General features: G+C 46.8%; 1 protein-coding gene across 1 annotated transcript; it reads right to left on the bottom strand.

Moving 5' to 3' along the window:
* Positions 1-421: 421 nt before the first annotated feature.
* On the bottom strand, positions 422-14,006 carry LST1 (leukocyte specific transcript 1). Its single transcript, XM_083426868.1, has 5 exons — positions 13,761-14,006; positions 12,150-12,201; positions 9,163-9,273; positions 5,308-5,330; positions 422-1,491 (listed from the first exon to the last, which is right to left on the bottom strand). Exons 2-5 carry the CDS (start codon positions 12,175-12,177, stop codon positions 1,240-1,242), a joined length of 414 nt encoding a protein of 137 aa, XP_083282994.1. The 5' UTR covers positions 12,178-12,201; positions 13,761-14,006; the 3' UTR covers positions 422-1,239.
* Positions 14,007-14,583: the final 577 nt, after the last annotated feature.

The following is a 14,583-nucleotide window of genomic DNA, read 5'->3' as shown; positions in this document are numbered from 1 at the left end:
TGTCACCTCTCTATATACATCTGAAGTTGAAGGGCATGAGATTAGGGTAGCCTAGCACATAAATCGGAACGTGGGTGGTGGTCTAAAACCACTGAGCCTCTTGGGCTTGCCAATCAGAAGATTGGCGATTCAAATCCCCGTGACGGGGTGAGCTCCCGTTGCTCGGTCCCTGCTCCTGCCAACCTAGCAGTTCGAGTGCTGCAACCCCAGAGTCGTTTGCGACTGGACTTAACTGTCAGGGGTCCTTTACCTTTACCCTTTTTTAGCACATAAATGCCCCTTGCACTGCTGCAATGCTCCATTCCATTCCTCCAGCAACCAGACAGTGAATGTCGCTGAATGAGTTTGACTTGAAGACGTCCTACAGCATTTCAGCCACATTCGTTGTAAGATTATTTGAAAAATAAAAATAAAATGAGGAGACCTCCACAGTAAGTTTTACTGGTGCACCTTGCTTTGAGGGGAAGCGAAAGAAAGACTATTGTAGACTCAACGAAGATAGTGTACAGTAGGAAAATAACAGCTTTGTGTAATGAGAGAGGGCAGGGTGAAAATGCAGATACTGGCAATATACAAGAAAGAGTCTCCCTGTTTTCAGCTCTGACATGCTGGGAAGTCCGGTGAGATGTCACAGCGCAGATACGGAACCTGCTTTCTGTCACAGAATTGGTTTTCTTCTAGGCTAGTCCTCATGATATATATATTCACATATATTCACGTTTTGCACCCCACCTATTGTTCCATACATGGGGGTCCAGCCTGAGAGGTAGGTCAGCCTAAGATGAATGGCTTATCTGAAGCCCAACCCATTGGAGACTTGAACCCAGGTCTCCAAGTCCATGACAGCGTGTCAGCGGCTGTAGAGATGAGCTTGGGCAGGCATAGGCAAACTCCGGCCCTCCAGATGTTTCGGACTACAATTCCCATCATCCCTAGCTAACAGGACCAGTGGTAGGGGATGATGGGGATTGTAGGAAGGCTGGAGTTTGCCTATGCCTGCATCCCCTTTGCGAAAATGGAATCCAAATTGCTTGCAGTTGCGAAAAGGGGAGAGCAAAATAAATTAGGCACACCCCTTCCCCACAAGATCTATGCAAAGATATTCAGCCTGCATCAAACAGTCCAATGGCAGAATGTTTCAGCTTCTCTGGGGCCAGAATCCGAGCACACAACAGATACACAGTCCACATCAAGCACAGAACCTTCTTCCCCTCGCTGAATCTCCCATTCCAGTCCAGTTCAGTCCTGTTCCATGAGCGACTGGTCCCCACTCACCGCGCCATCCGCCCCGTCCTCTTTGTTTGGCTCAGGCCTGCAGCGGCTTCCCTGATCGGCCGTTTCCTTTAGCTCTGCCACTGTAGCATAGTCGTTGTTGAGAGATGCCAAAGGGGCTGGGCAGGTCCCCCCATCACACTGCCCCCTATTGGAATCGGGGAGGTTCTGCAATTCAGCGTAATGCAAGCTAGCTTCATCCGGATTGCCGGCCACACCCTAGGGATAGGGAAGGATACAGCAAGAGGTCACGTCGGTTAGTACCAAAAGATGAGAAGAGCGGGCTGGTTAATTCGAACCGGAACGTGAAATTCAGCCCCACCACCACCGCCATACCACCTCCTCCATCCTTGTTGGCCCCTGGGAGTTCCCTGGGCACAGTGCTTGGATGATGGCAGAAGGCACCATTGGCAGAATTCACCTGTCAGGGAGGGTCTCAAGCCCATCTCTACTTATCTCCGCCTGTGAGGGCTATGTTTCCCTCACCTGACCTCACAATAAAGGTAAAGGTAAAGGGACCCCTGACCATTAGGTCCAGTTGTGACCGACTCTAGGGTTGCAGTGCTCATCTCGCTCTATAGGCCGAGGGAGCCGGCGTTTGTTCGCAGACAGCTTCTGGGTCATGTGGCCAGCATGACTAAGCCGCTTCTGGCGAACCAGAGCAGCACACGGAAATGCCGTTTACCTTCCCGCTGGAGCGGTACCTATTTATCTACTTGCACTTTGATGTGCTTTCGAACTGCTAGGTTGGCAGGAGCAAGGACCGAACAATGGAAGCTCATCCCGTTGCGGGGATTCAAACCGCCGACCTTCTGATCGGCAAGTCCTAGGCTCTGTGGTTTAACCCGCAGCGCCACCCGCGTCCCTGACCTCACAATAGGCATGGATTTAGTTCAGTTTTGGTTCTCTCGGTTTCCTACTTTTCCAATCAGTTCTCCGCATTCCTGAAGCAGTTAGTTAGTTAGTTAGTTAGTTAGTTAGTTAGTTAGTTAGTTTTACAAAAAGATCGCAATGAAAATTATTCAGCATTTTAGTGTGAATTTCTCTGAATGGGCACATTTTTTGTATGCAGCTTTGAGCGATGTACACATTTTTTTGCAAGCAATTCATCCTAGTATAATACATTTTTGCATGTTCCTTTCACCACTCATTTCTATGCACACTTTTACTTTAAATACGGTAGATGCATATATATTTTTTGGTAAATATTGTTTGGTTGCAGAACTGCATCCTGGGAGTAAGCCTATGGAACTCAACAGGACTGACTCTGCCTAGACCTGGGGCTCAGCTAGACTGGTAAAGAAAAAGCGATTTATGCGCGTTGTATATGAGATATAACATTGTGCCACCAGACGGTGAGGCAGAGCCCCGTTTTTCTCTACCTGTTTTCCCTGTTTTGCAATGCTTTAAACTGGAGCGCTTCCCTGATGGGTCAAAATCCAGCCCTGGTTCGTATTGTGTTGTTCAATTGTGTGCACCCAGAAGGAACCCCCACTGAGTTCAACGGAACTTATTCATAGGTAAGTGGGGTTAAGGTTGCAGCCTTAGTCCCTTGACTGGAATAAAAATATCTGTATTTGGGCCTTTGCTGTATCAGTTGATTTCCTCTCTACCCACCCACTTTCTGCAGCAAGTACAAATTTAGCCCTATCACCTCCACCACCACAATTCTGGTCACAGTTCAGCAGAATTCAGTTTCATCCCACTGCTCAAATTTTATGCAAATCTGAGTCCTTTTTTTGGGTTGCGCACTTCTTCTGCATTTTTTTTAATCCAGCCTCCACTGAGGAGCTAAACTTGTTTCTCTGGACTGTACCAGACTTTAGATGTGCCCTCATAGGCTTGAATTATTCTGGACGAAAAAACCCCAACTCTCCACATAGAAAAATAGAAGACAGGAAGAGGGTTTTCAGCTTGGCCTCCCTCCTGATACATCAGTTTTCCACGTGTATAAAGATTTACCCTGCCCTCCCCCTATTTAGTCATGTGAGCCCTTGTCCACAGTCCAAAGTGGTACAGTGTCAAGAAGACACTGGCTGGACATCACTAGGGACGTATTTAGGTATTCCCCCCCCCCATTCCTCCTTGGATTTCTCACATGCAGCGCTGTTTCTGTTCCGCTGCAGTTCATCTCCCACCAAAAATGACATTAGCCATATTGCAGGACGTCCTAATTTCACGCGCACAATTTCAAACATATGTGCTTAAAGGCAGGCTGGTTGAAATTGCGCAAGTCTAGTCCCACGCAAGGTGGAGTGCTCTTTTTGTACCAGGTCCACTTGGGGGCAAGGTCCACTTAGCACACCAGTTCTGGAATGCTCCCTGAGATCACGCGGGAGAATCTAAGATCCCGCGAGATCTCACGTGAACATCCCTAGCCTTCCATTTCCATGGCAGCAAGTGGGCCCAGTGAGGCCCACTTGGCATGCCAGTTTTGGTAATGATGGGGTGTTCCCTCCCCCTCTCACCCACTAGCCACAGGGTACCGCCAAAGATTTGACTACATGCTTAACCCTCAGAACTGAACCCCTGCCTAAGATGAGGGAATACTGTACATCATTAGCATTACATTACGTTGTCATTAGCTTATTCCAATGAAAAGGAAATGCAATACAGATTGGGGGAGGGGGGTTAGGACATAATTAAGTGTCATTTATGGGCTGAAAGCAGCCACAACAACATACAGTGGTGCCCCGCAAGACGAATGCCTCGCAAGACGGAAAACCCGCTAGACGAAAGGGTTTTCCGTTTTCAGAGGTGCTTCGCAGGACGAATTTCTCAAGATGAAAATGTCTTGCGATTCTTGAGGTTTTTTTCCGCTCCCCACCCCCTTTTTCTAAGGCGCTAAACTGCTAATAGCCTTTTAGCAGCTAATCCGCTAATCCCTTAAGCCTTTAATAGCCGCTAATAGCCGCTAATAGCCGCTAATAGCCGCTAAACCGCCGCTAAACCGCTAATAGCGCTAATAGCGCTAATCCGCTAATAGGGTTGCTTCGCAAGACGAAAAAACCGCTAGACGAAGAGACTCGCGGAACGGATTAATTTCGTCTTGCGAGGCACCACTGTACAGGTAAAAAAGGTAAAGGACCCCTGGATGGTTAAATCCAGTCAAAGGCGACTAAGGGGTTGCAGCGCTCATCTCGCTTTCAGGGTGAGGGAGCCAGAGTTTGTCCACAGACAGCTTTCTAGGTTGTGTGGCCAGCATGACTAAAACGCTTCTGGCGCAACAGGACACTGTGACGGAAACCAGAGCACACGGAAACGCCGTTTACCTTCCCGCCGCAGCGGTACCTATTTATCTACTTGCGCTGGCGTGCTTTCGAACGGCTAGGTTGGCAGGAGCTGGGACCGAGCAAGAGGAGCTCACCCCGTCACGGGGATTCGAACCGCCGACCTTCTGATCAGCAAGCCCAAGAGGCTCAGTGGTTTAGGCCACAGCGCCACCCACGTCCCTACAACAACATACACACTGGGTTGGTTTCCAATTTCTGGACATGAAGCAAACCAGTGAACGTTGGCAATTTCCACTCCAAAATCCCTAGACACTACACCGAGCTCAGGCCAGTGTGCAGCTCATGGGACGAGCACTATTTTTAAGACAAGCCGTTCCAAAACCACAATGATCAGCTCTAACACCTTGAATTTATCTCAGGGATGACCTTCTGTATTGATAGAATTTAGAGTCTAGAGATGCTCCCTTAGCACTATGAAGGTTGGTGATGTGAGGACTTGCCCGAGAGCCACAGGGCCCAGGCAGTTCCAGAGGCCTAGGGCAGGGTAGCCAATGTGGTGATGTTTGGGACAGGCTGGCTTGGGATGATGGGGCTGGGAGCCCACGACATCTGCAGGACTCCACAGAGGTTGTTGCGCAAGTTTGCCTCAGGAGCTCCGGAGAATAAAGCTCCTTTGAGCCATTCCCCATCCCTCTAGTTTGTCTGTGGATCCCGAATCTACATGCTGCAAATGTGTACAGTTCTTCCTCACCCAACCTCCTCTGCCCACTTGGTGATTATCTCTAAATCACACCATACTTACTTCTATAGGTTTCCGCTTCTTTCCTGCGAAGGAAAACAAAAACACTTGTTATACCCAAAGGAGCATCTCCACCCCCATCGTTCTGCCTGGACACTGAGGTCCAGCGCCGAGGGCCTTCTGGCGGTTCCCTCACTGTGAGAAGCCAAGTTACAGGGAACCAGGCAGAGGGCCTTCTCGGTAGTGGCACCCGCCCTGTGGAACACCCTCCCACCAGATGTCAAAGAGAAAAACAACTACCAGACTTTTAGAAGACATCTGAAAGCAGCCCTGTTTAGGGAAGCTTTTAATGTTTAATAGATTATTGTATTTTAATATTCTGTTGAAAGCTGCCCAGTGTGGCTGGGGAAACCCAGCCAGATGGGCAGGGTATAAATTATTAAAATTGTGAATTAAAGGTGTGTTTGCTTTCATTTTATATTCTTTTATATTCTTCTTTTCTCAGGTTGTGCTTTATTTTTTACAGCACTCAGGGGCCCAGGAAGCTGCCTTAATAACCAAAACTTAGCCACTGCATTCTCCATAATCATCACACATCCACAGGCTTGGGAAAAACCCGAGGTTTGCAGAAGTACAAAAATACTTTACATGCAGGCACGCAAAGCTTGCATAGGGTAACCACCTATTTTTTCCAGGCAATGTCACTGGGAGAAGCAACATTGTCAAGACATTCTGTTGCTCCCAAGGCAATTTACAGCCCCCGCTTCTTAAAATGTGGTTGCGTTGGGTCCCGGTAGCAGCCAAACTTTATAGCTGCTCGCACGGCGATTTTCTGTGTATACAAAAGTGATCCTTAAAAGTATTTGACGAAGTGAAATATCTGATTTATAGGTCCCTCCAGAATATTTCTTTGGATTTGTTTGTTTTCCCCCAGGAGCTTTTGACAATACAGTGGTACCTCGGGTTAAGTATTTAATTCGTTCCGGAGGTTCGTACTTAACCTGAAACTGTTCTTAACCTGAAGCACCACTTCAGTTAATGGGGCCTCCTGCTGCCGCCACACCACCGGAGCACGATTTCTGTTCTCATCCTGAAGCAAAGTTCTTAACCTGAAGCACTATTTCTGGGTTAGTGGAGTCTGTAACCTGAAGCATATGTAACCTGAAGTGTATGTAACCTGAGGTACCACTGTATATCACTGATGCAATATAAGTATGTGAGTGGTAGATGTACACTGGGTCATCCACATATCATTTTGGTATATTTGGTGCCTTATTGCCATCCAGAGAGGTGCTTTTACCCTACATCTTCCCATAATGGTTGGCTGGTGGTCTCTGATTTTAAAGGTTTGTGCATTTTTGTTATAAATATAAGGTAAGGTAAAGGTACCCCTGCCCGTACGGGCCAGTCTTGACAGACTCTAGGGTTGTGCGCCCATCTCACTTAAGAGGCCAGGGGCCAGCGCTGTCCGGAGACACTTCCGGGTCACGTGGCCAGCGTGACAAAGCTGCATCTGGCGAGCCAGCACAGCACACGGAAACGCCGTTTACCTTCCCGCTGGTAAGCGGTCCCTATTTATCTACTTGCACCCGGGGGTGCTTTCGAACTGCTAGGTTGGCAGGCGCTGGGACCGAGCAACGGGAGCGCACCCCGACACGGGGATTCGAACCGCCGACCTTTCGATCGGCAAGCCCTAGGCGCTGAGGCTTTTACCCACAGCGCCACCCGCGTCCCCACCCGCTTTTACCCACAGCGCCACCCGCGTTATAAATATATATAGCTGTAAATTGCTTAGGGTTTTTTTTAAAAAAATATAGTAGTATATAAATATTTTTTTATGAATAAAAACAACAGTAACCCAGAACATTTGTGGTGTGGAAAGCCAACTGGATTTCAGTAGGAAGTGGCCAGGCATGCACTGATTGTGGAAACAAAGCAGTCTGCCATCCCACAAACACCTGCAAGTGCTTTTATGTGTGTTGGAAGCCGCCAAGAGGGGCTGGGGAAACCCAGGTGGATGTGAGGGGTATAAATAATAAAATACTTACTAAAATTATTGTTGAAAGTGGGATTTCGTATTCTAGCAGGGGATTTTTAGGTTGAGTTATTTCCCTGTCCATATCTGTACAGGGGTACCTCGGGTTACAGGCGCTTCAGGTTACAGACTCCACTAATACAGAAATAGTACCTCGGGTTAAGAATTTTACCTCAGAATGAGAACAGAAATTGCGTGGCGGCGGCAGCGGGAGGCCCCATTAGCTAAAGTGGTACCTCAGTTTCAGGTTAAGAATGGACCTCCAGAACGAATTAAGTTCTTAACTAGAGGTACCACTGTACTGGAGATATTTTGAATCTGTCATGGATGCTTTTGTTGAGGTTTCTGAATCGAAGCAGGTTGAACTAGATGGTCCTCTGCTGGAATGAAGTTATATGGTTTTAGCAGAAATGTAATAAAGACTTAAGTAAAATTGGATTGATAACGGGATAAAATGGAAAATTTAAGGTTAGAATGTTAAGATAAATTATAGAACAAAAATTGAGTAAGATGGAAAGAATTTGCTGAAATAGTTAATTGAAATAGAATACAAAAAAAGGGAGGTGTGAGGAGGTCGATGAATCAAGTTAATGAAAGGTAAAGATATGGAATATTGGATGTGTGTGTTTAATGTATTGGTTTTTTTCATTTTTCTCTTTTTCGTTTTTTTGTTTTTTGTTTTTTGTTGTACTGTTGTAGTGGTTTTTTTTATTGTAACTGTAATGTATGTTCTGTTAACTTTATATTGTTTCCTTTTCTTTCTTTTTCTTCTTTCTGTAATTCCCAAACCTCTAATAAATATCTTTTAAAAAAAAGAACTAGATGATCCTCAGGGTCCTTTTGAACTCTACAATTCTATAATTTTAAAGATTTTAATAAATTGCTTCATCACTTTTTCTTTGCTTACCTGCGATCCTTGATAATAAATATGATCAATAACATACCCTCCAACATTTCTCTGATTAAAATAGGGACATCCTATTCCATAACAACAACAACAACAACAAGTAGTTTATGATTTATACCCCACCCCATTTGACTGGGTTGCCCAAGCCACTCTGGACGGCTTCCAACAAACAAAAACATAATAAAACGCTTTTTAAAATTTCCCTATCCAGGGCTATCTTCAGATGTCTTCTAAAGGTTGCCTAGTTACTTATCTCCTTGGCTCGGGGGTTGGATAACTCCATACCCTCCAACTTTTCTCCAATGAAAATAGGAACATCCTAAGGAAAAGTGGGACATCCTGAGATCAAATCAGAAACTAGGATGGCTTCCGTAAATCCAGGAATTTTCCCGGAAAATAGGGACACTTGGAGGGTCTGAAATAATAAATACACAAAACAAAAGATGTCTGAAAGGGGCCCTGTATCTGTGTTCTGGTCCTCACCCTAGACCAGGAGACGTAGTTTGTACGGACATAGGAGGCAGCTTTATGCTGAGTCAGATCCTTGGCGTACTCAGTTCAATATTGTCTACACTGACTGGCAGCCTCTCTCCAGGGTGTCAGGCAGGAAGCCTTGCGCAGGGAGATGCCAGGAATTGAATTCGGGACCTTCTGCACACGCGACCACAGAAATATGTCCTCCCCCCCCCCCCCCAAGATCAGGTCTCTGCGAAATGCAAAGCCAATAAACTTATTGAGGTTTCCTAACTGTTGGGGACCAGGACTGATTTGAGGAAAGTATTCTCAACTTCAGAACAATTCTCCCCTTCCTCACTCATTTCAGGAACAGGGATTTAGGACTTTGCAGGCTCTCCAGCAAGGATCAACCTCTCAGCTAAAAAGGTTTTGATTTTAAAAAAGGATGTCCTTTGTTTCAGGAAGTTTTCCTCTCCTGCTTTAGAGGCTGTTCCCAGATATTTCGCAACGAGATTGTTACCTCTTTTGCAGACCCGGCAGAGGCAGATGGAGAGGATCACGATAACCAACAGCATCAGGAGAATGGCAGCTCCTCCTCCGAAGAGCAGCCACTTTGTGATTTGGCAGCGATCTGCGTAGTTGGGAAGATGTGACGCCGTCAGTGCCAGGGAGCCCAGTCCCCCACCTTGCCCCCCGTTCCTCTCGCCTATGATCCCACTCCTCGTCTTGGAACGAAAACTAGCTGTAGTTCATGTCACCCCTGCTGAGGATGTAGGCCTGAGCGGGCTAGAGCAAGACCTCTTCCACCCAGCGCCCATTCCAGAGGGTGGCATGGCTGGGTGCCAGGCCCCAACACCTCCACTGCCGACAGAGTATCTGGTGAACAGATGCCGCCTCAGGAAATTATTTCAGCCAGAGAGAGAGAGAGAGAGGAGATAGTGCCAGCCTGTTCCAGAGTGGGGGTTCTGGTGTTGTTTTGTGTGTGTGTGTGTGTGTGTGTGTGTGTGTACACACACACATACCATAGCTGTCAACTTTTCCCTTTCCTTGTGAGGAATCCTATTCGGAATAAGGGTATTTCCCTTAAAAAAAGGGAAACATTGGCAGCTATCACACACACACACACACACAGAGTGGACGCTCGGGTTGTGAACGTGATTCGTGCGGGATGCACGTTCACAACCCGCAGTGTTTGCAACCCGCAGTGGCATGTCTGCTCATGCACAGGTTGCAATTCGGCACTTCTGCACATGCGCGACCGCCGAAACCCGGAAGTAACCCGTTCCGGTACTTCTGGGTTTCGGCGGTCTGTAACCCAAAAAAATGCAACCTGAAGCGCCTGTAACCCGAGGTACGACTGTATGTATATATACAGTAGTACCTCGGGTTACAGACACTTCAGGTTACAGACCCTTCAGGGTACAGACTCCACTAACCCAGAAATAGTACCTCGGGTTAAGAACTTTGCTTTAGGATGAGAACAGAAATTGTGCTCCGGTGGCGTGGCGGCAGCAGGAGGCCCCATTAGCTAAAGTGGTGCTTCAGGTTAAGAACAGTTTCAGGTTAAGAACAGACCTCCGGAATGAATTAAGTACTTAACCCGAGGTACCACTGTGTGTGTGTGTGTGTACACACACACACACACACACACACACAGTGTGGAACCTCAGTTTTCAAGCATAATCTGTTCCAGAAGACGGTTCAACTTTCAAAACGTTCAAAAACCAAGGATCAATAGGCGGTCGGCAAAATCCATTGAAAAAATGGAAAAACACACAGCGGAAGCCGTTCAACGTCTGAGGCACGTTCGAAAATGCAAGCAATTATTTCCGGGTTTCGGCGTTCGGCTTCCAAATTGTTTGGCTTCTGAGACGCTCGAAAAACCAAGGCTCCACTGTATTAGAGTTAGGACATTTTTAAATTCAGCTTTCGTGAAATGACAGTTATTTGCTATTAAAGTGCACGATTCATCATGACGCTCTTTCATCTAGGTAAATGTGTGTTTGAATATTTAAAGGGAAGATTTAAAACGTGCCCTTTCACATGCCCTTTTGAGTTAGTTGAGGAAAAATGCTTTTTGAAAAGTTCTGCCGCCTATCCCAAGCTCCTGTTGGATTAGCTCACACAAATTACCTGATTTCTTTTTTTCAAAGCATCCACAATACACACAAAGGAACACAGCAGAATAAATCATGACGTTTGCCTGAGCCAATCTGAGGGCTTGAGAAAATTACCTGCTCGTTTCAGCTGCCCTACCTCATCGTCAAAAGCTGCCACCCAAAAATGTATTCTCCCCATTTTCCATGCCTTGGTGACATAGGCGCCAACTCCCCAGGAACCTGGGTGCCTGAGCACCCACAGAATTCCCCATGAAGGGGCCGGACACCCACAAATTTCGGTGCCGGGGCCTTGCACACTGCATGGCACTCACGGCCCAAACACCCACAGCTGTGGGGCCAAACAGGCACTCCTGCTGGTGATGAGAACAGAGGTGAAGGGGTCCACGCAGAGGAGGAGAATGAGTTTTGGGGTGTCTTCTCTCGCCTTTGTGGCTCTGACGTTCTGGGTAACAGCACATCCCAGCTCGGGGGTCCATGGGAGGTGCAGTTTCCACAGCCCCTGGGAGAACTCCATTTCCTATGGCGCCACCAACCCCACGCTGAGGCACAAAGCTGGAAGCAGTAGATTGTTAAAAGCCGCCAGGAACTCTAGGCCGGCGGATAGTAAACTACACTTGCCAGGATTCTTGGGGGGGAAGCCATGTGTTCTAAATGGGCATTAATGATACGATACGATATCTTTATTGTCATTGTCCCATAGAGAACAATGAAATTAAAAAATCTACGTAAGACATTCAAAAACCCCTAAAAACTCTGAAACCCCATTTTAAAATACAATATACTATAGAGACTCCTTATGCTGCGTTTAGAACCAGAATTGCATTTGAGTAGAAACTGTTTCTCAGGTGGCTAGTCCTAATCTTAATAACCCTGTACCTTCTTCCAGAAGGCAGAAGCTGAAAGAGATCATTTCCGGGGTGCGCACTATCCTGCGCTATCTCTGCAGCTTTCTTATGGCACCTGGCAGCATAGATTTGATCCAAGGTGGGAAGAGTGCACCCAATTATTCTCTCTGCAGTCTTTACAACCCTGGACAGCATTGTTTTTCCCCTGACCATGCAGCTCCCAAACCACACACACAGACCATAAGTTAATACACTCTCCACAGTACAATGGTAAAATGCCATTATCTGGTCCTTTGAGAGATTGTTTTTCCGGAGGATTCTCAGAAAATATAACCTCTGCTGTGCTCACTTCATCGGGTCTTTGCTGTTTTCTCCCCAGGTTAGGTCATCTCTCAACTCACTTCCCAGAAATCGAAACCCCTCTGCCCCACCTCTGCCCCTGCCTCTTGAGGAACCTGCCTCAGTCTACCCAATGGCAGGGCTGGCCCCGATCCCAACCTGTGGATGAGAACAGTTGACACAAAGGGCTGAAATGCACCTACCGTCTGCTTCACAATGCAAAACAAGCATTGCCAGAGTAAGAAATGAGGTGTTCTAGAACGAAACAAAAGAGACAAGTCAAAGGCATGGGATTATTATTATTATTATTGGTAGTAGGGGGCAGGCTGTCTCAGAAAACATTTTCTGCCATTATTGATCTATAATTTAGGAACTTGAGAGTCCCATGGACTGCAAGAAGATCAAACCTCTCCATTCTGAAGGAAATCAGCCCTGAGTGCTCACTGGAAGGACAGATCCTGAAGCTGAGGCTCCAATACTTTGGCCACCTCATGAGAAGAGAAGACTCCCTGGAAAAGACCCTGATGTTGGGAAAGATGGAGGGCACAAGGAGAAGGGGACGACAGAGGACGAGATGGTTGGACCAGCATGAGTTTGACCAAACTGCGGGAGGCAGTGGAAGACAGGAGTGCCTGGCGTGCTCTGGTCCATGGGGTCACGAAGAGTCGGACACGACTAAACGACTAAACAACAACAAATTAAGGAACAACAGGGTTTCCCACAGGCAGATAAAAAGAGCACTTCAAATGTTGAAACTGCTTCATGTACAAAATCTCAGCAAACCCTCACAACTGCCGTGGAAGGCAAGTCAGTAACATAATCATCTCTATATTGGAGATTGAGGGGTGGCTGAAGCTGAGGGAACAATGACTCGTCTGACAGTCACCAAGCGTGTCTGAGATAATTTTGTACCTAGAAACGCAGCTCGCATGATTAACTGCTGCACTACATTGCTGAAAAATTTACATGGGATGTTTTTTAACCACCACAACAACTCCAAGGTATGCGTCCAATTTGCACAATGCATGCTCAGCTATCACAGCTGGCACAGAACTGTAGAGTTGGAAGGGGTCGCGAGGGTCATCTAGCCCAACCCCCCTGCAATGCAGGAATCTTGCCCAGCGTGGGATTTGAACCCGCATCCCTGAGATGAAGAGTCTCAAGCTCTGCCAGCTGGTCTATACAGCAGCTACACAGCAAACGCAAGTGGTGAGTGCCACCAGAATTGCAGACAAGAACCCCAAGGCTTGCAGAAGTACCGTATTTTTTGCTCTATAAGACTCACTTTTTCCCTCCTAAAAAGTAAGGGGAAATGTGTGTGCTTCTTATGGAGCGAATTTAGGCTGCGCAGCTATCCCAGAAGCCAGAACAGTAAGAGGGATTGTTGCTTTCACTGCGCAGCGACCCCTCTTGCTGTTCTGGCTTCGGAGATTCAGAATATTTTTTTTCTTGTTTTCCTCCTCCAAAAACTAGGTGCGTCTTGTGTTCTGGTGCGTCTTATAGAGCGAAAAATACGGTACAAAATAAAATAAAATAAAATAAAATAAAATAAAATAAAATAATAAAATAAAATAAAACTGTTGAGCTCATACAGCTCAGTCGCTCCACCGCTCCAGCCCTCTGAACTTTGTAGGTGACTGAAGCCTCAGACATTTCATAGGAAGACTCACTGAAATCTCTCCCTGCCCCTAATATCAGTGTCTCTCTTCATTCACCCATTCCTTTGCATTTCCCCAAATCCTCTGCCCTTCCCACCACCCTCTCACAGATCCAGGCCCTAAGCGGCTCACAGGTTCCATTTAGTCCCCTCTTACCTTGTCCCACTTATTCAATTTGGTCCCAAGGGCTTTGGGGCGTCCTCAACATCCCAAGCGCTCAGGCACCCGTCCTCGGCCGTCTGTCTTCGCTTTCGATCTGACACCTTCTTGTGACAGATGTCACGAAGCAGCAAGCTGCAACTTCTGCTTCCACCAGGAAACAGGGACCCGGCGCGCAAAACCAGAACTTACAGAGCAGATGTTTCCATTCGACCACTGGGGCAGAAGAAGCAGGGCTCAGAAGCAGCTCGCTACGGAGGACAACGAGCTCCGCTCCCGCAAGAGAGACGTCTCAAGATTGCTATCTGAGCTGTTGAAAACACAGGCTTCGTGTTCTCAGGCTGAACTTAGCCAATCCAAGACAAAAACTGGGTTAACAAACCCAGTTTGAACGACAGTCGCCGGAAAAGCAATGGAATGGAATGATCAAGGCGGCCTGATGACTTTCCCCCCAGGGTGCATTGAAATGGTTGGTTTTGGGGGCTTTTTTAATATATAATTTTTATTAAATTTTCTAATTTACATTTCAAAATGTTCCTTTAAACAACCTTAAATCAATGACTCCCCTTCTTCTCTTTCATTTTGCATACCATACGTCCCTGAATATTTTACATGAACTAAACCATTCAGTGACAGCTGCCACGAAATTAAGAGACGCCTGCTTCTTGGGAGGAAAGCAATGGCAAACCTAGATAGCATTTTAAAAAGTAGAGACATCACCTTGCCAACAAAGGTCCGTATAGTAAAAGCTATGGTTTTCCCAGTAGTGATGTATGGAAGTGAGAGCTGGACCATAAAGAAGGCTGATCGCCGAAGAATT

The sequence above is a fragment of the Podarcis tiliguerta genome (genome assembly GCF_965153285.1).
Source record: "Podarcis tiliguerta genome assembly, chromosome: 2".
Lineage (NCBI taxonomy): Eukaryota > Metazoa > Chordata > Lepidosauria > Squamata > Lacertidae > Podarcis > Podarcis tiliguerta.
The sequence above is the reverse complement of the archived record's forward strand: the minus strand, read 5'-3'. Positions and strand labels throughout refer to the sequence as shown.

Excerpts from the sequence above, each read along its gene's own strand:
- LST1 (XM_083426868.1), bottom strand. The coding sequence starts at position 12,177 with ATGCTTGTTTTGCATTGTGAAGCAGACG. Across the intron at positions 9,274-12,149 it reads TTTGCATTGTGAAGCAGACG|ATCGCTGCCAAATCACAAAG; the intron begins GTAGGTGCATTT and ends CCAACTACGCAG. Across the intron at positions 1,492-5,307 it reads AGAAGCGGAAACCTATAGAA|GGTGTGGCCGGCAATCCGGA; the intron begins GTAAGTATGGTG and ends CCCTATCCCTAG.